This window comes from Botryllus schlosseri, chromosome 8 (assembly GCF_051294905.1).
Source record: "Botryllus schlosseri isolate E-star chromosome 8, Bs_hap1, whole genome shotgun sequence".
NCBI classification, from domain to species: Eukaryota; Metazoa; Chordata; class Ascidiacea; order Stolidobranchia; family Styelidae; genus Botryllus; species Botryllus schlosseri.
Genome location: NC_137243.1, coordinates 13311766 through 13334513, shown reverse-complemented (window position 1 = coordinate 13334513; position 22748 = coordinate 13311766). Strand labels below are relative to the sequence as shown.

The following is a 22748-nucleotide window of genomic DNA, read 5'->3' as shown; positions in this document are numbered from 1 at the left end:
TACTTTCCAGACGAATTTGGGAAAATTCCCTCGGAATTTTGATAGAATGGAGCATATTTTTCTGAAAAGCGACTTGAATGAGTGTGTATTTATGAGTGGACGAGAACAGCGCACGAAGCATTTTCTGATTAACAGACCATCACGACACGCAGTCAGAGATATATAGAATATTCAGCAGCCAGCACGCAGTAATTTTCGCAAGTGATTCGAATTCGGCAACTGAATCAATCTTGCTCTGAGCTGCATATCGTTGCTGTCCACATGTCACATTTTAAAACACGCATATCTTATAAGTCTTTCATTCCAATACTTGGTTCCAACGTTATCTGTCATGCAAAGGGAGAATACTTTGCTTTTATGCTTCCTACCTTGCCCTTACTGACAATAACCGTCATCGGAACAAGCTTGATACGCCGATCAGGTATCGGGCATTCAAAATTCAAGAGACTGTTTATTATGCCGGCGTGATTTATTTCAACGTGAACAAGTAAGCGGGTGTCCGGCAATGATTCGCGTAAAAAAGGCAGGAAGGAAAATCCATTACGTGTCGGACACTACAAAAACAAGCTCCGACGACCATGCCTCCGTCTGCTATCGTTCGAAAGACAAATCCCAGGCAGGCGTCGGCCTTGTGGTATTCACCATCAACTTTCGGCAGCATTCACCTCCAACCCGAGAACGCCGCTTGACTGGAAGAAGAAACGTTTAAAATGTGTGATTTTCCGGAAGATGACAAAATATCTGCATATCACTGCAAACTTAGGATTTGATACTTGAAATTTGTCGATGGGGTATTTGGTTGTATTGATGTAGAGCAGTGGTTCTTAACTTTTTTTCTCCAGTGCCCCCTTTTAAAAATTGCCTGAGCCTGGTGCTTTTGTGATACGATGAAGAAATATTCTGACGATTTAATTTGGTAGCTCTCAAACACAAGCATATTTATTAATAATTTTGGCCAAGAAGCTTCAAAACATATATAATGTATAATGGGCATCACTCTCGAAAGTTGTACCGTAGCCTAAATTGCCTTTTCGATTTCGACACGCAATGCGCTGCACGATAAAATATTCAGTTCAAATAGTTTAGAGGGAAATAACCCGAGCTATCAGTATAAGTATCAGATTATTAATATTTTCATCATTTCAAAACATCACAAAACTGCGATACAATGAAAAGATAAGGTGTCCGGTAGCTAGCGTGACGGGTATTGGCAATTGGCAATCCAAAAGTACGCCAAATTTATTTTACATGAAATAAAATAAACCACTGCATTCATGGAAACATGATCGGTGAATATTTCGCGATGAGCTCAACAGATAACGTTGTGATTTGACATATTTTGTCGAATGCTGGTTTACAATGAGAACTCAGGGATATATAGAACTATTGTTCTACTATACACTCATATGTCCTTACTACACCATCTACTGCGAGGATATTTTTCTTCAGCGCCCCACACACCGCCCCCTGAGCGTTTCCGCGCCCTTCAAAATCCACATCGGCCCCTGGGGGGTTGCTGGAGACAAGGTTAAGAACTACTGATGTAGAGCAAATAAATACATTAGCCTCGGGTTGGAGGTTGCACAACCCCGTCTTAAACTATATGATGAAGTCTAAGCAAAATTGGTCTAACTAGAACCTATGTTAAAAGAAAATCAACGTAGATATTTGAACGTGCACAGAAAAGAAAAGGGAAGAAACCCGTTGAAAAAAATCTATGAAACTTACTCAGGCTTGGCACCGAAACCGCCGCCAAACGCACTCGACTGATTCCCACCCAGTGAGCCAAAGGCGGATCCAGTTTGATTCCCGAACGCACCGAAACCGCTCGAATTCCCTTGAGTTTGAGACCCGAAAACGCTGCCACTGGTTTGACCAGCCAAGGCGCCGAAACCGGGAGAATTTCCCTGATTTGCGAAAGCTCCGAACCCACCGGAACCGCTCTGATTGGCCGCGCTTCCAAACACCGAACTCGCTTCATTCGAGGCGGTTCCAAATGGCGACTGGCCTTGCTCTTTATTGCCTTGTCCCGCTAACGCACCAAAGCCCGTGCCCTGAGTCGCGGCGCTCCCGAACGTAGATCCACCTTGCCCGCCAAAGCTCCCAAAAACGCTGGAACCTCCCTGATTGGCCAAAGCTCCAAAGCCAGTGGTCGTGCCACTTGAGCCGAATCTGTATAGAAATTGATATGACGGCATTACCACCATTAGCAACGAGAGAGAGTACAAATTTTCACCTTGTTCCAAAAGAAAATACACAATTGAATCGGACGTGAATTTCATTTATGATTTTTGCGGGACCGCGCCAGGATTTTGACACAAATTTATGAAGATTGATCTTGGACTTGGACAAAACAGGTAAAGTCGCTATGGAGTCAGTCAGAATTGTGAAGTTGGAGTAATGTTAGATTATCTGTTGACGGAGTCACGGAAATTTTGTAAGACACTTTGGATTCGGAGATTGTCGAAATGCTGTTACTTGGAATTGAACAAATTATCTCAAATGCTACTAAAAAGTGCAGTAGTAGTTACAAAGTTTTTCAGGTAGGCGGACCTTCACAAACTTAATTTCTTTCCGCGAGCACAATTTGGGAATAATAATGACTGAACATTGTAATAAGCCTATTTTTTTCCGAGTAGTTCACAAAAAAGTTTCGGTCGGAGTTCTGTGAAGAAAATATTACGATTTGGGTGTGTTTGAAATTTGCGGATTTGGAGTCAGAGTAAAGAAAACCGACTCCACAGCCACGGACTCGAAAATGACATAAATTTCGATATTCAGCTTGAACATGTGATTGGGATAGGGACGACACACATAATTCACATATTTGTAAAAAACCTATAACAGATCCGAGAAGAAGACCAAGAAACCGAGTAAGGATAAGTTAAAAAACTAAAATAAATCTCTGAAAATAGCTGTGGGTTTAACACCACCCGATCGCATCTCGCCTCTTGATAAATAAATAATTAATGATAATCACACGCACTGGCTATAATAATTTACGAACAGGATAAAAATGCAACCACTTACGCTCCGAAGCCTTTGCTTTCCTCGGTACCAGAATTCATCCCAAACGAGGGAGTAGCACCGAACGCAGACCCCCCAAAGGTACGCGAGGCGCCACCAAAAGCGGGGGTCGACCCGAACGCGGGGGTGCTTCCGAATTTCGGCGGCCCGCCAAACGCGCTCCCAGACGCCTTCCCGAAAGCCCCAAAGCCTTGCGTGGCCACGCCGCCCCCGTCGGGGCTGGCGAACGACAAAAACGGGGATTGTGCTTGCGTAGTCGGGGCTCCGAAAGGCCCGGGTTGCGGCTGCGCGCTCGGGGCCCCAAACAAACTGGGTTGCGATTGGGCGGCCGGACTCCCGAACGGGCCTGGCTGGGAAGACTCTTGCGACGTTTTGGAGCCGAACGGTGACGTGGCGCCAAAGGGCTGGGTGGACTTTCCGAAAACAGATTCTGCAAAATCAAACCCGGTATAAACCTGAGGTGAAGTCGGGTTTTCTGACAAGCGCCGAGAATTTGGGTCGAAATTTTGAGAAAATTCACATAAAACCAACCAGACACTACTTGTGTCGTGCGGTGCCTGGTTACTCAAAGCTCATTGGTAGCTTGAATACAGGGGCGCGAGCCCCATAATATAATCGATTCCAGTCCCTGAAATCATTGAAATGTGCAATGCCGAAATTTTGAAGTCAAAAAATTGTTCAACGGGTATATCGGTATGCAACACTTTAGCGTGTTGGTTAAATTTCTGATTAGGTTGGGTTAGATTAGCAGTTACTGTTACCCACGATCTATGTCTATCGCCGGAATTAGAGAGTAAAACGGCGTATTGAGTGACACAGTATCGTAGAACCTTCGCTAAAATGTAAAACTTATTTATATTTCGATATTGCGGACTGTGGTGCTTACCAAGTTGGAAAAGTGACCCTTCAGTCCAGTGGTTCACAAACAAGGGGGCTCTAGCTACACATTGGGTTATTTGGGGGGGAGGGGGGTTGAGAGTAAAAGTGGCAGCCATGGACTATAGAAAATTTTAGAGAAAATCCGTAAATCAATAGCCATTTGTGCACTAGAGTCACACGAATATACGGTCAGGTGTTTCGCAATGCTACTATATAGACGTCTTCCATCAAAAAGCGTCACTAACTAATCAATCAAGCAACAAATAGTGAAATTTGTTGAGCGCAAGTTATGAACACACATTCAAACGCATGCATGCCGAGGGCGATGAAGTTTCAGGCAAATACTGCACCAACGAAGTATGATGATTTCCAAGACAAATTGTCTTGTACTATTTTTTCACTGATTTGGGTATGTACTAGAATTGTTTCAAAGTTGTGGCTAGTACGAACATACAAAAAAAATATTGAATAGCCTAAAAATATCCAGGTTCATTTCAATATGAACATACTACCGGTATTCAATAGTCTTTTTGTGTATTGTCTTTACATTGCGGAAACTTTATGCAAAATTACTGTCAAGGGATATCCCATAAATGCACAATGTACACAAGACGAAAAGATATATGCAGTTAAAAGAAGTTTAAGAACCCCTGAATTAGATCACCATGACTATGCTACGCACCAATGTAGTGACTATGCAATGGAAAAACACGCCCAGGAGGCGTTGTGTAAAAACAGTTTGTGAAACGTGGCTCTAGCAGTTTTGAGTTGGTGACCCTGGGTCAGATTTAGGATATGGTTAAGGTAAGATTTTATTGAAAGGGTTAGTTTGCAGTTAATGAGGTGCGGTTACATTCGCAAGTGCCCACGTGCTCAACTATGATTTTTCAATTGTGTCGCAAGAACAAGCAACTTCTGTTGGGCATAGTGACGTATGCTAAACTGTCGTTTTTCATTATGTCACACGCTCAAATGATTGGCCACCCAAAAAATTAACATGATCTGGAATCAAAGTACGTACTTGTCTACTGTAACACGAGATAAAAATAAAAGCATCCCCAAAATATTGAAGTACTCATCACTGGGAGTACCTACCCTGAGCAGCCGTTGCATCCTTTGCCGCGGGCTGGCCGAACGCGGTTTGGAAAGGGTTTCCTGACGGGGTCACCGTGGGTTTCTCCCCGAAACTCAGACTGCTGAACCCGCCGATGCCACCGGTGGAGGACCCACCTGCCGTGGACGCAAAAGTCGATTTGGACCTGGCAAGAAAAAAAAGAATTTTTCAACTTACAAAAAATAAGAACATGAAAAACTGATGAAAAAAACAGCGAGAACGACATCACAAAACTCACCCAAATGGTCCGAAACCACCCTCGGGCCGCGAACTCTCCGGACCCGCCGCAGGAACTGCCGAACCGAGAGAAAACACTGGACCAGCATAGCTAGCAGGCTGCGTAACAGTAAACGGAGCCGCAGACGTAGTGGCGGGACCGGGGCTCGAAGAGACGACAGCAGAACCCGCCACGTCGGGAGTCGGGGTGCCGGGACCTTGCACAGACAGAGTGGTTGACGGTGTGGGGGTGTGCGCCGGCGTCGGGGCAGCTTCTGGCTGAGCTGTTTCGAAAGGGGTCCCGGCCGGAGTGGCTTCGTTCGTGGTGGATGACACAGCCTGAGATTCTGCGGTTGGCGGGGCACTTGCTTCCGTAGTGGACACTGCGTGCTCGCTAGAACGTGGAGATGGGGTGCTGGGTGCGCTTGGGGTAGTGGGTTGCGAAGAGGTCGCCGCGGCAACGGTCACAGACGCGGACGATCCGAAAAGACCTTTCTTTTCCAACGACAAACCGGCCTGTTGAACACGAATTTAAGTTTGACTTCACAAACATCGGCTGATGGTGATCAGAGCCCGACCAGTTTCGGATTTTTAAGCTGTTATCAATGAAACCAGTAACTTGCACCACAACCGGCGATAGTTCCAAAACTTGAGAACATTTATTTGAACAGCTTTGCAGCAATATTAGCAAAAAAGCATTAAGTCGAATTAACGTATGCAAAAATTTCAAAAAGTTTTACAAGGCATAGGCTATTCCTATGATTAGATGAATAGGGTTGTTGAAATTTTTTTTCCGAATTCACTTGTATAGTGATTAAATTGTTATGTCTCCCATAAAACCGCTATCTGCCAAATTTGGATCAATTCCGACATGTAGAAGCAGTGCAATACCAAATTGAAATCTCAACAATTTTAAGAAATAATAGTATTTACAGTGCCATATCTTCTCACTTTGATACGACAGAACAAGTCTTGCACCACCCCTCCATGCTATCCCGGTAATGTTGAGCATTAAACAGGTGAGTCATGGATACTAGTGTTACTAATCACAACCGACCGATCAAGAAGACGGACGCTTCACCATTCACATCTTGTTGAGAAAGAAATATATTTCAACATTACCATTCTAGCAGTTGTGGATCATAGTTTTCCTATTCTCGACTATCAAGCCGTGAACTTTAACGGCTGATACTGATATTTGTTTCAAAAGTGTCATATCGACTCAACATGATCGGCAGACCGATATAGTCGGCCTTGGCTTCAATCAGAGTTGGATCAATTGTAATATTTTAATTAAGCTGACTGTAATCAATTACATCTTTCATGAAATTGTAATTTAAGCATTTTTAATTTGTGTAACTGTAATTCTAGTCGTAATTTGATAAAAATTATGCCAAATTACAATTTCAATTATAGTACATTGTCATTGAGACCTGACAACCACAACCCAAAATAAGTAAGCCTATTCACATTGGTGTGCTACCCTAGTGTTCATCAAATGCAATCCAACAGTTTGTGAGCAAGCGAAAACATAATGCGACTTTGTGACTTGCAGTTATCACGAGCTTTTTTCCTTTTGCATTTATTTTAATTTTACACACTTCATGGCTATCGTCCTCATCGCTGACGCCTTACCAATTACATTTCATTTTCCTAACTCAGCTTTGTGTATTCGTTTGATTACATTTCATTGCCTGTCCGCAGGCTATTCGTTATTAGTCGTTGGCAGTCGCAAAAACTTTTGGTTGTTAACAGCAATTGTAATTGTAATTTGATATTTTTAGCATGGAGTAATCGTAATTGTGATGTAATTGAAACATGCAAGGTAGCAAATGTAATTGTAATTGAATAAATGTAATTTATCGGACTCTGGCTTCAATTGTGATACTTACGAGTCCTGGAGCAGAAAATGAAGGAAGACCTCCGAACACGATAGGTGTGGTGGCAGCAGGCGCTGCGTCGCTTTTTTCAGGGGGTTTCGAAAAAAGGGCCGGAGAGCTACGGAATAGGCCGCCCTGGTCAGGTCCCGTAGAATCGGGGCTCACGGTCGATGCACTGGCTCCAAGTGAAAACACGGACTGCCCGGGTTTACCGAAGACATTGCTGCTTCCTTCAACCGGCTTGGAAAAAGCGCCAGGCAGTTCGCTGCTTGGTTTTGAAATCGAGGTGGCCCCCTCTCTTCCTCCGAATATACCTCCACTGTTTGGCGGGGCTGAATCATCAACATTCTCCTCGTCTTTTGTAACCGGGGCTGATGCAAAAATAGACCCGCCGGAGGCCGCCGCAGATACACTGGGTTTGGGAGGTTTTTGGGCCTCCTCCGGCGCAGGCTTTGTCGCTGGGGTAGAAGTCAGAACACGCGGGTCGTTTTCGCTGGGTTTCGGAGCGCCCAGGATGCTGAAAGCCGGTGCAGGCGTCGAAAACGCAGTAATCACGGTCGTCGGTGCATTTGAAACTGAAAGATTGATACGATTCATATTGCATTATGGAATAATATTATTATCGAATGATGCAATTTGTGCACCACACAGTCACAACTGTCTAGAGAGGCATATACTGACAGGGTTGGTGTATCAGACAGACTTGGACAACTTGACAATTCTAGTTGTCTATTTATACGAATTAGAATAGAATGCCAGTAAACAAATTTGAATTTTTGGTTTCCTGAAAATGCTGCAGGAGAACAGTATAGTGCGAAACGAGCCTAGCTTGCTGTACAGACATTTTCTATTCTCATTCATATGATCTGAAGTTGAGTAAACTTACAATTGTTAGCGAATTCAGTCATTCTAATTCTAATATAATTTGGAAAAAGCTTGTTAACTATAATTCAAATTAAGAATATAGTGTTCGGGGTACAAGCGAATAACGTACCGATGGGCGTTTGCGTGGGCATCGAAAACAAACTCTCCCCAGGCTTTGCCGTCTTTGTGCTGAGAGGTGTCGACAGTGTAAACGGAGAGGGGGTGGACGTCTGCCTGCCCAGCAAAGAGAAGGCTGGCGTGGAAGCCGGCGGCTTCTTGAAAACCGTAGAGCTTGCTCCCTGGCCCAGAGATTCATTCTCCACGTCGCCACTGCCTCCATCTTCCTTTCCTGTGTATAGGACAACGAAACGGGTGGCGTACTTCAATAGGATTTATTCCCGATGTCAGGTATCGTGTACAGCAGAGCAATTAACCCGATTTCTAAGTAGTCGGAGTGGACTGCGGAGGGACGCTGCTAATATTCAATTGTCGAGACCAGGGTTGTAATGACTCGAGTGACACAACTTGACTCGAGTCATTTTCTTAAAAATGAAAAATGACTCGACTCGAGTCAATTTGTGAATTGACTAGACTTGTACTCGAGTCATATGACTCAAGAATGGGTCCACCAAGACAGGCATTTCATTGTAATTTCAAAGAATAGTAAAGTTATCACACTATTATTTTTTCGTCTATAAGTACTTGAACTTGAAAATGCTACCAGAAACTGTTAAAAGTGACGAAAATTAGTACATTATGAATGCGAAGCATTCGATATCACAAAGCAGAGTTGTAAAAAGTGGGTTTCACATGATATTAACTTGGAACTGAAAAGTCAACACAATGACTTGGACTCGGACTCGAGTCAAAACTCTATCACTCGGACTCGTCACTCTACTTCGTGACCTGGACTCGTAATTGACTCGGTGGTGAATTGAAAACGACTCGACTTGACTCGAGTCAAAACTATAAAAGTGAGATTGACTTGTGACTTGGTTACAACCCTGGTCGAGACACAGTACAAAGTCAAGAAAAAGGACAAGGTTTGAACATTTCCCAAATACAAAGTAATAAACCCTAGTATTTTCGGCTGACACTCGTCAGGGCTTATCGTCAGCAACTACAGAATTGGAAATACCCTATTTCCAAACCAGAACCAACTTTCCAATTCTCCACTAGCTGCTGACGATTACCCCCAACAAATGTCAGCTGTTTATTTCAATATGAATGTATGACTCAATTGTATATTGACGTTCTGTGCCTTCAGAGTCTCCTCAAATATAACGAGGTATATATACCAATTCAAGTAAGGGTTAAGTACATGGGTATACCACTGCCGATGCCCATATAGGCTTTGACACCGTCACATGTACGGCTGTCACGGCAGATGGAGCAGCCCATTGATGTAAACAAAGCACACCAAACAATCATCACAGTTTGAATAATTGTTCAAGGCGTACAAGAACGCCGCGAGATCTGAAACACGAGCGATGAAACGCAGCCGGTACCTTGCTTTATAAATTTCCAATCGGACGGCACGGGCTGGTTCTTCTCGGCTTTCACCGTTTCAAGCACGGACTGCACGACTTCGACTGCACCCACAGGAACTTCAGGCCTAAAAATGTACTTTCATTCGAAAAGTAGCCATCTCAAGCAATGCCGTTTGGAATAGAATTGAATGTTGATTTTAGGACACTATCGATGGATTCATAAAGCGAATTATCAATTAAATGTAAGGGTTAGCACCCAAGGACCAAAGTTGGCTGGACCGAAACGGGCAGGTTAAGAACATTCAATTCATAATCATAATGTTATCCAGGCAGTGTACGAATACAACGCCGAATTGGACTCAAAAGCCAGTTTTAACAACCATTCCACCTTTCTCGGACGCAAAATCAGATTGCGACATGATATTGTACAAATATCCCAGTATATGGATATGGCAGACATACAAATACAACATTAACTCGTACTTGGGTGGAAACAAGCACCAAACATTGCCGATCAAAACTGTGTGATGAGAGAAACATTGTCTTCACTCCAGTTCAAAATCAAATATTTAGCATCAAGCTCTCAAAGTCCTTACTTTGGATCGAAGCTCGCAAACAGCTTCGGTCCTTGGGCGGGTTTGTTGAAGGTCTGTATGTTGACCACTTGCGGCGGATGATTCAAGTTCATCTTCGATTCCCCGTTACCGGCCAGAGAAAACGGCTTTCCGATAGGCCTGTGGAATGTGGGTGCCATTTTTGGCGCTCCGTACGCCAGCGTGGCCGTACCGTGAGGCGTCATCGATAATGGAGTCGGCATTGGTCCAACAGGAGTATCTGAAAATGTCGATTACAGTCGAGCGGTGAGAGAAGGCAAGGCATAATCTCTGCTAAAAAACTGAACAATGGATATACAAGTAGTCTAAAATGCAGGGTTGGAACCAAATCACCAGGTTCTGAGTCGCAAGTCAATTTTAACTTCGCAAATTCTGACTCGAGTGAAATCGAGAAATTTTCAATTCACCAAACGAGCCATAGTGTCCAAGTCATATTTCACTGTTCATTCTTTAGTTCAAGTCAGGTTCAACACACTTCTGTGAAATTCTAGGGTCATATCGAAGGCATGTTTATTCGAACAGATAAAGAGGGATTCTGGGCCTATTTTCAAAGTATCGGTGCTGATACATGAGACTTCAATCTATTCGTATAAAAAGTTTCGATTCATGTGACTTGGACGAGTAATGCCGAATGACTCGAGTCAACGAATATTACGACTCGAGTCAAGTCATGCCTGGAGTCATTACAACCTGCTAAAATGACAACCACTTGAAGTAGTACAAGCAGACAAACCCTAGGAAAAACAGAAGCACTTCTTTACAGACGTACCAGGCGTTTCCGATGACTCTTCCGTGTCGGAATATTCCTGTTCTTCCGACGCAGTAGAAGGGCTCGTCGTTCCGTCCTCAACGTAATCGGGATCCGTGCCTGTCTCCGACCCTGCAAAAGGTTAACACGTGCAAAGGCGGTCAGTTTCAAAGTAGTTTTTCAGAGTACCAAAGTGTAGAGAGTACCACCAAAAGAGTACCACTGCATTACTCGAGTGGTTATGACTTCAAACTACTCGCATTTCAACTCAACAGAGTGCAGTTTTTTAGGCTAAGTAGGCCTGAAATACTTACATTTTACACTCATAATCGAGTAAAAATTTACGGCAGCTATGTTGACATCCACCAAGTATCAACGATGACAATTTTTGACCACATCTGGTCACATGATTTATAGCTTTGTAATGCAAAAACTCGGGCCATACCTCTCGCGCTGGTCCTCTCCATATTGCGTAGAATCGAGGTTTTACTCAAGTCCGCGCGTACAGCCTTTCTGTTGTCGCGCCGCGCCAACACTTTACCCAGCTTGTACTGCTTCATAGGCGATAATTTTGTTTCTGACGCGGCGCGACTCGGCGATAGTGTCTCAACGTTGTCGAGCTGCTTGTTACCGCTAGCTTGGAACAAGAGTTCGGTTCTGGAAACCAGACTAGATTAGGAATCTGGACAAGGAAAAAATACCGGCAAGGCACTTACTCTATTTGCTTTTTGGAAAATGGCGACAGCGTCGACGCTGTCTCGCTCAGGGCGATTCTTGAAGAGATCCGTAACCTGAACGGTGAGTTACGATTGGTGACAGGCAGAGTGAAGTATTACGAAGTACCAATATTTTGCCTATCAACGCTACTCATTCTGCTCGTGATGATTTTAGATTCCTGCTTCTACTTCAGTTTTTTAGGCAAGACTAGGTCTCGAATGCATACTTTTTTGCTTGCTTGAAAATCGTTACAAACCCAACAGGCCAGGTATTTTGAGAATACGATTTGACACGAAGAATAGCGTGTAAAAACTCACCGATCGATCTGTTGTTCCAGTCGCAAGACTTTGACCTGCAGGTCGTGGAAGGCTTTCATGTTGCTGACGAGCGCTTGCCGGGCCGATTCCCACTCTCTCGTCTGAACAATAATAACCGTGCGACGAGCGAGACAAGAAAAAAAATCACCGAAAAAACATAACGGTCTGATCTGGCAATCAACAGATATAGCTTAATTCTTCGGCAACGACGTTTCGGCAAATTGCGACAAACTTTTGCAATCATAGGTTGTTCAAGGTGAAGCGGGCGATACCAACAACAAATAAGGTAGACTAAGGCCTATGTACAATCTGAAGAGGTGGTCAAAGTAGTGGAGTAGCATTAACGTTATTAATTTATACATTTCATCACAATACATATCATCACAGGATCAAATAATTTGAGCAGTACGCTACTACTATACTAATGCTACAGTGGCCTTATATAAAACAAACCTTTCCCTGTCTTCCTTGCTTAGCGCCGATCCCCGCACTGTTCTGCCATTGGTAATCCAGAAGCTCGTTGGCTTCCTGCGACGAATCGACGATGTACCGGTATAAGTTTTGCAGTTCCTGACAAGAAAAGAACGGACTGAGTGGCAACCGTAGCGGCGAATCGCTTTCCAAAGCTACTCAATCTTGTTCAGACGATGCGTGCCAGTCCGGACGGATGTCACTTGTCGCCAGTAGCGTATGTAGGGGATTTGGGTCATAAATTGAAACACCCTCGTTTATGAAATACAAACCGTTTAGGCAATATTTCTTCGCTCATTTACAATTGGAAATTCGTAGCAAGCTTGCGAAATCAGACCATTGTTTCTTTACGAGTTCTTATCATAGAGTGCGAAAGCTGGACTTATGCATTAATTCGTCAAATCGAGGAAGCTTATCTGATACATGTTTTACTGGCATTTACAAGTGTACTTGACCTTATTTCAATGGTTCTTAACTTTTTTTTAGAACTGACTCCGTAACCGCAAAGTTTGAGGAGGTGATAAGTTGAAGAAAAAAAATTCATCACCTTTGCCCATTTCTTATCATGGTCTCATTACCATCTAGCATAGCTGATGCCTAAAAAACTGCCTGATAACCAAAAAAGGTCATTGCTTTTGCAGTCTGAATAACAGTTGGAGTGGAATTACTAGTGTTTGTATTGTCTGTGCGCCTACTGTTATAAGATTAAGTATGGACAACAGTAACAAATAAGGACAATGTAGTTATATAGTTGCAGTTTCAACATTGACCTGTCCTGGATCCCTTAAAACAGCCTTGGTTAATTTAAAAAATTCTCCCCCTTTTTCATGGCTGCAGACGCACCTGCCTCTCACGCTCAAACAAATACTCAACCACATTAAAACAGTGCTTACTGCGTATTTTTGACGTTGCGACTGGGCGAGCGGTCTGTTGTACATCAAGTCCTTGTAGAAGCCGTCCGACTTCAGCGTGCTCTTCCGAGACAGATGTTTGGCGTCCGAGAGCAGGGTCAAGTGTTCCGTGGACAAGTCTTCGATCTCGCGGCCGAGTTCCAGCGTGGTGGTCTTCATTTCGCTCTTGAAACGCAGCAGTTCTTGCAGTTCCTTAGAACAGACCATATTAACAGATTCAATATCCGTGTTGGCGGTGGTGTATTCACTCGCTGAAGTGACACACACTTGTCCCAAAACTACTTCTACTTTTCAGAGTACAGATAGCTTCCCTAAAATACTGTTCAAGCAGGAATAGAAGTATCAGTAATAAAACAACTTTAGTAAACCGCGGAAGTAGAGTACTCTAAAAGAGTAGAAGTACTTCGTTACTGAACAACTCAGTATGTCAGTAATCAGCATAGCCTATTTATTATCCAGGGTTTTAATGACTCGACTTGACTCGAGTCATTTTTTCAAATGCGTTAAATGACTCGACTCGAGTCAATTTTTGTAACGCGTCGACTTGTACTCGAGTCTTTGAGCACGACTCGACACTAGGACGGCCAAGACAGGCATTTCATTGTAATTTCGAAGAATAGTTAAGTCACCACATTATTGGTATTTCGTCTATCAGTCCTGATACTTGGAAAACAGGGCCAGAAACTATTAGGACGGAGGAAAATTACGATATGAGGAAGGCGTGCCATCTACCTCACTCGAGCAGAGTTGAAAAAGTGGATGGAACCGGATTGAACAGTGAACATAATGACTTGGACTCGGTCTCGAGTCACAAGATTATGACTCGGACTCGACCTTCTACTAGCTGACTTGACTTGGTGGTGAACTGAATATGACTCGACTTGACTCGATTCAAAACTATAAAAGTGAGATTGACTTGTGACTCAGAACCTTATGACTTGGTTACAACCCTGGGTAAACTTTTAAAATGACTCGACTTCAATAGAGTCAAAATCATCAGCGACTCAACATGACTTGATCCCAACATCGGTACATGGAAGTATGAACAGAAGGATTTACCTTCGGTTTTTTATTCCGATCGACCAACTGCCTGACGACAGCCTCCGTCTCGTCCGCCGTGTCACGAAATTTGGCCAGTTCCTCCTCAAAGTCGGAAATTTCACGTATTGTCGACTTCACGTCTGATATGCAAGACAAAATATCGTTTCACACAAGTGCGAGTCAAATCAAAGAATTTTACTACCTGGCTGAAGCTTGCTTCTCGTAGCGGCTTGCTTCGTTCTGGAAAACAAGCGTGGAAAAGTTATTCACAAAATCGACAAATCGCCACGGCGCAATCAGTCCTAACCTCGACGCGGTCGGTATGCTGGATTTCTTGGGCTGTGTCACGGCCCAGGTTTCTGCCTTGTGCTTTCTCACAGGGGTTGGCTCAGCAGGAGAAGTTACCGGCCTGGATTGAAGCGGCGCCACCTGGAACCGGGTGTCAAATCCGATAGTTTTAAATATATTACTGGCTCATCCACGAAAGGTTTGAAAGAAGAAACCAAGAAAAAAAAGTCACAAAAAGTAGATTGTTTTTCAGGAGTCGGGCTATTTCAGCAAGATCATCTTTGCAACTAATGGTAAAAGACCGATGACACAACAAATAGGTGCAATCTTCGACAAAATATTCAATTACTGTGATACAGGGGCTATTTCAAGCGGTTCTTATCACAATTTCACTCATCAATGACGATCCCTACACTCTTTCCTGCTTCTAAAAATTCATTCCTAACCACAGCGAGAATTGAGCCAGAGACCACTAGGCTACGGTGACTGTCACATACAATACCTTTGGAATAGAGTGCGGGACGCTCGGCTTCGCCAACACCGGACTCGGAGCCCGAGCCAAAGATTTCGGAATGGGCAATCTGGTGGACGGCATACCTTTATCCATCGCGAGCTTCGGCGTTTGTGTAATACCTGAACAAGTGAACATGGCGATGTAGGCATCACGGCGGCACTGAAAAGAACTATTTCGCCAGGTGTGGTCAAAGCATTCAGTATTACTACTCAAGTAAAGTGAAAATTTCTACTCAACCACAAGAAAAAGTAGCAGTTTCTAACACATGGTAAAACTACTTCACTATAACCTGAAATCTAAATCTAAATTTAAAAATAAGCATAGAACGCATTATCTTTTTGTCCATGTTTTTGCGGCGTATACACCATATACAAAAAGTAATCAGGTAGATAGTTTTACAAAGTCTATCTTGTTGAGGTGCCGCATACTATTGGTATATAACCAGAAATTTGCAAAATGCATTTTCCTGACAATGCAAAATGACTGACGACAGTACAAATTGAGCAATTTTCGAAAATAATCTCCATCACTGTTACATAGAGGATATTTCCCTGAATTGCCATGATAATTCTCTCACAAAAATGATGCAAACCATTCCAAAAACTACTTCCCCCATCACAAAGTCAATAGTTTTATGTCAACTGTAAAAGTAGAAGTGGAAATAGTCTGAAGACGTTAACATTTTTCAAGTTTAAATACTTCATTACTGACCACCTCTAAGAGCTCCTTAGTCCAGCTGTAGACGTACAGAGCAGCTGCTTTTCTATTTTTAGTTCACGGGAATCAATAAATCCGCACATTTGCTTTCACATGAGATTACACATATCCCACTTGTGTTATTGCTACAAAGATTTGTAGCACAGCAGCAGCTCTGAGCTTCGCAATAAGTAGAAGTACTTGTTACCGATACTGACAAAATTCCGGCATACCTAGAATCGGATTAGTCGGTCTGATAGTAGGAAAAATCGACGGCTTCGCTGTCAATTTTGGTTTCTGGAATGAAGCCGATGGTATCATGGAGGCCCCAGCCAGTGATACCGGACCGTTCTTCGCATCCTGAATGATAAATACACGGCATAAACCAAAACTGCGTAATTCCAAAATCAAACCGCGCCTACCTGGGGTTTACTCGCCACTTTTTCACCTTTCAAATCCGGCACCGTGACTCGGCTGACTATGCTCGGAAAGCGATTGGCCGCGCCCACCATCTTAAACAGGCAGAGAACGCAATCGTCCGTCAACAGTGCAAGCGCAGGGTGCGCGCCACCGTGCCCCGTAATAACGCCCACGCCGATGGCAGACGAATCATCTCCGTCGTACTTTGAAAACGGGAGCACGGCCCGGCAAGAGTCTTCCAAGTTCCATATCTCCCAAACGCCCTGCGATCGGAATTGGACAGCTGCAAGTTTTTCAGCTATTCCAAATTAGATCACAAGTCTATCTACACATTTTCTCCAAATTTGAGTAATAATTTATATAGATTGTTCCAAATTAGATCAGAATTAGAATTAGTGAATACGCGAGAACTTGGACATTGAATCAACTTCTATTTGATAAAACATATTTCCTTCTCATGAGCCCGATAATAGCAAATGCCTCTACACCAAGCTTGGCTTGTTTCGCACAATTGAGTTCTCCTGAGGCATTTTCAGGAAAAGCAGAATTGAGAGCAGAATTAAAATTAGTGCATCCAAACATTGCGCAAATTAAGTTACCGTCATTTCGCTTTAATTAGTCTCGTTAAACAACTAGAACTATCTAGTTGTCCAAGTCTGCCTGTGACGGGCACGATTGTCAAAGTAGTTATCATTTGTGTTCGAGTAGAAGTTGTTGTAAGTAACGTTGCATAGTATATTCACATTGAAATGAACTCGAATATTTTCGGCTGACACTGGTCAGCGGCAATCGTCAGCAACTAGCAAAGAATCGGAAAGAACATTGTATGTCAACAACCGCATCACAAAATACAAAATCACTGGCATGAAATTTCGACCAGTCGGGAAAAGAGATCGATTTAAAAGCTCAATGTAGAGCTTCTTGGAGGTATAGAACTTCAATATACAATTGAATAGTATATTCATATTGAAATGAACCCGAATATTTTCGGCTGACACTCGTCAGCAACTAGTAGAGAATTGGAAAGAACATTGTGATACGATTGTTGATATACAATGTTCTTTCCAATTCTCTACTAGTTGCTGACGATTACCCCTGACGACAGTGACGAGTGTCAGTCGAAAATATTCGGGTTCATTTCAATATGAATATACTATTCAATCGTATATTGAAGCTCAATGTACTGGATCTACTAGCTACTGACTATTAACCCTCACAAGTGCCAGCCGAAAATATTCGGGTTCATTTCAACATGAATATACTACTTATTCAATCGTGCATTGTAGTTCTGCACCTACAAGAAACTCTTCAAATACTTGTATTTTCATAAATTCTTACTTCAGCACATGTACAAGTAGCAATTTCTAACAAAAATTCCAGACCTAGTCTTGTCTAGAAAACAAAAGCTCATCGAAGAACTGCTTTCTACTTTCCAAAATAAACAAGTACAAAAAATAAGTGGTGCTGCCTGAAAAACTAATAACTTCATAAATTTTATGCTTTAGTAGAAACATAAGTAGCTATTTTCAAGTAAGTAAAAAAGTAAATCTTCTAGGCCTAGTTTTGCCTAAAAATCGAAAACTGTTGAGTAGAAATGAAAGTAACCACTTAAATAATGCAAGTGGGTAATACGTACTAGTACCCTGAAAAAGTAGGGCTTCGTTAATGACTACCTCTGGCTATAATAGCTCGAGCGGAAATTCAAAGAAAAAAATCTAGAAGCTCACATTGTCCTTGTTCTTTGCAAGGACGGCGGTGTTCGATGAATTCGACGACACATATATGAACAAATTCCATCTTCTCACAAGTTCCAGGTACAACTGCGTGGGCCGAGACTCATCGAATCCTACAAAATTATATTTCTAATCGAGATAGCGTTTACTTCAGTAAAACCAATGCCAAGAAAGAGGGGGGCACACAAAATTTAAGGGACACTGTGCGCTCTACATATGATGTGGTTGCAAATTGAAGTTGAAAAACATTTTGGCAGCAGCCAATATCCTCAGACGGCCAACGTATTCGAAATACAGCAAACATTTCACGATATGTACCATTCCAATCTATCTCTGTGGCACCAAGGTCAAAAAACTTTTTTGCGTAACATAAGGCTATCCAACGTAACAACAAACTAAAACAAAATCGGCGGACAACTATTTAATATTCCTTTTTTATTAGCCTGCTTAATCGTGTTGAGAATGTGCAACATTGAAGTACGCGCGACAGAAGCTCTACAAAGGGTTAAGAAGCAAGGACGAGTGACTTTCACACCAGAGACAGATGGATAGAATGATATATTTTGTGGAAATCTTTTGGCCGCAGTTCGAATACGGTGGCTGTCTGGTGATGACGGCTACTGCCAAAACGGATTTCACGTTGGTGGTGGTCTAAAGGTGGTGGGTGTCTATTTCAACAGATTACTCCAAGTCGTTTCGATACCTGCCTAGTTTTATTATTATATCAAAAAAGACGATTTCAAGTTAATTTGAGACCGCAGCACATTAGAGTGCAGTGCCCCTATAGATTTAAATCCATTTTTGAGTTAAAGCAAGACACTTCTGAATACGTTGCTTACCCGAAGACGGCTCGTCATAGTCTCTCCACGTGATACTTTCGAAGTCATCCTTAGCCGCCAGTCTAGCCAGCACAAGCTTCGGAGTATCGTCATCGCCGGACGGTGTGAAAACCGTGGCTATCTCTTCGTCACTTATCCACAGAAGGTCGCACGTCTGCACTTCGCTGTCGATGACGTTTGCTACAGACACGGAGTGTTCCGTCTCGTAAGTGTTCTGGAAAGTATCTGAGGCATTTGACCAAAGAAAAGCAGAAAAAGGGGATTGAATATGACTTAAACTCGAAACTGAACATAATGACTTGGACTAGGACTCAACTCGACTCGAGTCAAAATTTAAAAGCAAGATTGGCTTGAGACTCAGAAATTTGCGACTTGGTTACAGCCCAGGGATTAAGAACCCTGCCCACAGGGAATGCTCCATTAGTATCGGAGTACAATTCAAGATGAGTGACGGTTTAGTGCCTGAAAATTTGCGTGAAGGCTATAAGGGCCTCCTCAGATACATAGAGATAGAGGTCAAAATGTTTCAGCGTGTTCGTCGAAATTGACAAATTCAAGTTCTTATCCACATGATTGAATATTATGATGCCAGTTATGGTCATCATAACGGCGGTCAAGGGCATGACAAAGCCTTTTGTCTACGATGTCGTTGATATCAAAAATGTAAATGGAATCCAGTAAATAAAGGATTAGTACTGATCATGCAGCTTTATGAATTAGAATATTTGATAACTTGATAATTCACTGGAAAATTGTATTCAGAGTCACGGGTCATTTTATATTTTTCATACATATAGTGTCAAGTCAAGTCATTTTAAGGCAGTGACTCAAGTCAAATTTAAGTCATTCAGAAATTGTGACTCGAGTCATCCAAACACTGACGGGCATGCAGCCATCCCGAACACAACTGCGGAAAGTGGCAGATTTTGCACGGAATCCTCACCTGTTTCAAACGGCACAAAGATCCATCGCCCTTTCCGATAAGCAAATGCTTGCCGTCACCATTCCAGCAAACTGAAAGTGAGGTGAAATGTGAAGGTGAAATAAACAATGTCTCACAAGCGCTGCCTGCGATGCATTTCGCACCTATCTCACACACTGAGGCACAGGACTATGAAAATATAACACTCCGGCATTGTGTGAGGCTCAGGGAGGTGTGCGGAAAAAAATATTATCAGCCAATGAGCAGAGGTGGTCAATGTAGCCATCACTGCACTCGAGTAGAAGTAGAAATAACATCATAAATTTATACTCAATTTCCAAGACATACATGTCTAAACTATTTGAAGTCGACAGGTATTAAAATTGCTCAAGTATTGACTACTTTTTAAATGGCAGGGCAGGGTGCATCTTCACAAATGACACTACTTTGTACTGGTACTGTGTTACTGGAAATGACAGTAAACTAGGCTAGAAATTGTGAACATGCGATATCGGCTTGTTTTGACCGTCATAGACTTGAAACTAATGAAAATCAAGTCGTATATTACAGTAATCTAATAAAGAGGCGAGGGTCTAACATAAGTTCCAATTTTAAGAGCTAAAACGTCCCACTATGTGATACAGAATAAGAAAAGCAATAGAAACACCCCGCTTGTAACGTGAAACATGCTTATACCTGCTCGGACATCCAATGCCGCATCCTCTTTAATTATCTTGGGAATATCGTCCTTGGCAGATATAATATAAAGCTTCCCATTATTTAGTGACCTGAATTTGCCAAACAACAGTGCGCAATGCAAGTGATATTAATTGAATTGAAGTAGGCTTATTCCTTACAATGCAAGCAGATGGGCAAATTCTTCCGAAGGATTCCACATCAGGCTCGTAATTTTATCGTCTTTGCTTTTACTCAAAAACATCTGATGAAAGGGCGTCTTTATAGGTTTCCCCTGAACAATACATCAATCCAATAATTAGATTAACAGTTTCGAAAGGTCATGATGAACTTGAATGTATGGTAATCAACGTCAAAGTTTGCAAATCACAGTTTTCGGTGTGGTTGACCTTGGAATTCCAAAAAATTACTTATCAAATCTAGGTAAAAATCTGCAATTTTCCCACATTAATGACTTGATCAGATCGATTAGAGATAAGCATGAATATGGATTTAAGACGGATTTAAATATTTGGGCTGGATTAAGATAGGATTTAGGTATCTTACTCGACAGGACTTGATTTGAAATTTCAAAATATTTTCAATTTTTCTGCGAGGAACGCAATGGGACTTGGATTCGTGAAGGAAATGAGCTGAATTCGGGATTTGGATGTCTAGCTAAAATCTTCAACAGGATGTTGATTTGAAAACACACTTACAACCCAGACACAATCAAAAAGTGACTCACCTTATTGAAGATATTCCTGATATCAAAGTACAAAAACTGAATTCCCTCGTCGGAGCAGCAACACACAGATAATATCAGATTGTCTGAGCTTACAGCTATCCAGGTAGGTTGCTTCCGCAAGGATATATTTGCGACTTCATGATTAGCCGCGACATCTCCAGCTCTGGATTCTAGTAGGGTTGAGCTTGATAAAACCTAGACACAGTAACAATGACAATTAGAGATTATACTAAAAGGAAACAAGAAATACAATTGTATTATTACCTTGATGCCTGTGGGAACCCCGACAAAAACCAGTCCAAATTTATTAGCAACACCAAGGCAGCTCGTCCTAGTGTAATTCCATGCAGGTTTCTCACTAAATCTCTCAATCTCAATTTGGGCAATTTCCGAAAATTTGAATTCATCCGCCTGAAAATAAAGCAATAGCATTGCGTGTTTGCAATGGGAATTAATGAATTATGGATAAGTGTGTCGCTGTCGCGTTACTGGCAAATTTGAATTGCAGTTAAGTAACTTTGTCGTGGAGACGGTCAATGGTCATGACTCATGATGAGCACATGAACACAAATACCTCCATAATTCACAGATGAATATGAAAGTCTCTATAGAAACACATCTGAAGAGAGTGAAAGCAACAACATAGTATAATTTCTACAAATATCAAGCAATCAAAACAGCAACATAGTCGGCATTCGGCAAACTTACCGCCACGTCTGCTTCAGGGGGATCTTCTTCTTCGTGTTCTGACATCACAGTCCTATATCAGTGTTCCAACTACAGTTCAATAATATCTATACCACACGATATACAGCTTGAAACAAGAGTTACATTGATATTAATCAACTAATCCAGAAGGCGTCGTCGATTATGCTATGCTAATATGCTTGATTTAATGATAGCGAATTAATTTACGGTAGCCTAACGTACTATAGATCACTAGCCTATGGGTATAGTAGGTTAGTAATCTATAAATACACAACTACCCAGTTTCGGAATCGCAATGTCAGAAGGAAAGTTACTTCAGTTCCTCCGCGGGCGCGGGGTAGGCCGAAGCTTCCGCGCGAGCTGCATTTCAACTTGAAGTTGGCGGCCGCGGCATCATTTATTCATTTGCCACTGCATCTTGCAGACCTTTGATATCCGAATATCCGGATCTGGTATCGCTGTTGAAGCTCGACACGGAACCGAACAATTTTGTTGAAGCTGGTCCACCATGGGTATATGGGTTCAGCCCCCAGCCGGGTAAGACAAAAGACCTGATTAGCAAAACTGGTATCTGTGGCTTCCCCGCTTGGCGCGCAGCGTTTCTGGGATAGCATAACATGGGGGCTGTGGAGGGGCTGCGAAAGCCTCACAAGGCTATTGCTGCACCGTCCATGTCAAGCGACATATTATGCACATTGTGTACAGATCAAGTGTGTGTATATCATGAGTCAGTTTATATACCGCAAAAAAGTCAAGGACAAAAATATATAATGCCTCATTATAATAAACACACAGATTAAGAGGTCACGGTGCCTCGTACGGTATTTGCGAGAGTTATTGCTATGAAATAGCCGAGAACAAATGGGGGAGAGGCATATATGAGACAACGACACCTTGATCATAGCAATTTAGGTTT

The 22748-nt window shown here is 42.5% G+C and overlaps 2 protein-coding genes across 2 annotated transcripts in view; one reads left to right on the top strand and one right to left on the bottom strand.

Annotated features, from left to right (window-relative positions):
• Window positions 1-450: 450 nt before the first annotated feature.
• On the bottom strand, window positions 451-22030 carry LOC145444863 (uncharacterized). The gene is made up of 29 exons (XM_080322905.1): window positions 21833-22030; window positions 21389-21535; window positions 21125-21319; window positions 20559-20671; window positions 20398-20489; window positions 19723-19793; window positions 18780-18993; window positions 17935-18053; window positions 16210-16470; window positions 16021-16147; window positions 15080-15210; window positions 14597-14718; window positions 14492-14529; window positions 14308-14429; window positions 13231-13440; window positions 12320-12436; window positions 11867-11967; window positions 11549-11623; window positions 11278-11489; window positions 10854-10964; window positions 10067-10304; window positions 9489-9595; window positions 8111-8329; window positions 7129-7691; window positions 5259-5752; window positions 5002-5165; window positions 3031-3457; window positions 1729-2172; window positions 451-689 (listed from the first exon to the last, which is right to left on the bottom strand). Exons 1-29 carry the CDS (start codon window positions 21875-21877, stop codon window positions 662-664), a joined length of 5307 nt encoding a protein of 1768 aa, XP_080179031.1. The 5' UTR covers window positions 21878-22030; the 3' UTR covers window positions 451-661.
• LOC145444867 (dihydropyrimidinase-like) overlaps window positions 789-22748 on the top strand; it is a 177442-nt gene continuing 155482 nt past the window's right edge. The window contains exon 1 of the mRNA XM_080322910.1: window positions 789-809. The gene's annotated coding sequence lies outside the window, so the exon portion shown is untranslated. The remainder of the gene's footprint in view (window positions 810-22748) is intronic.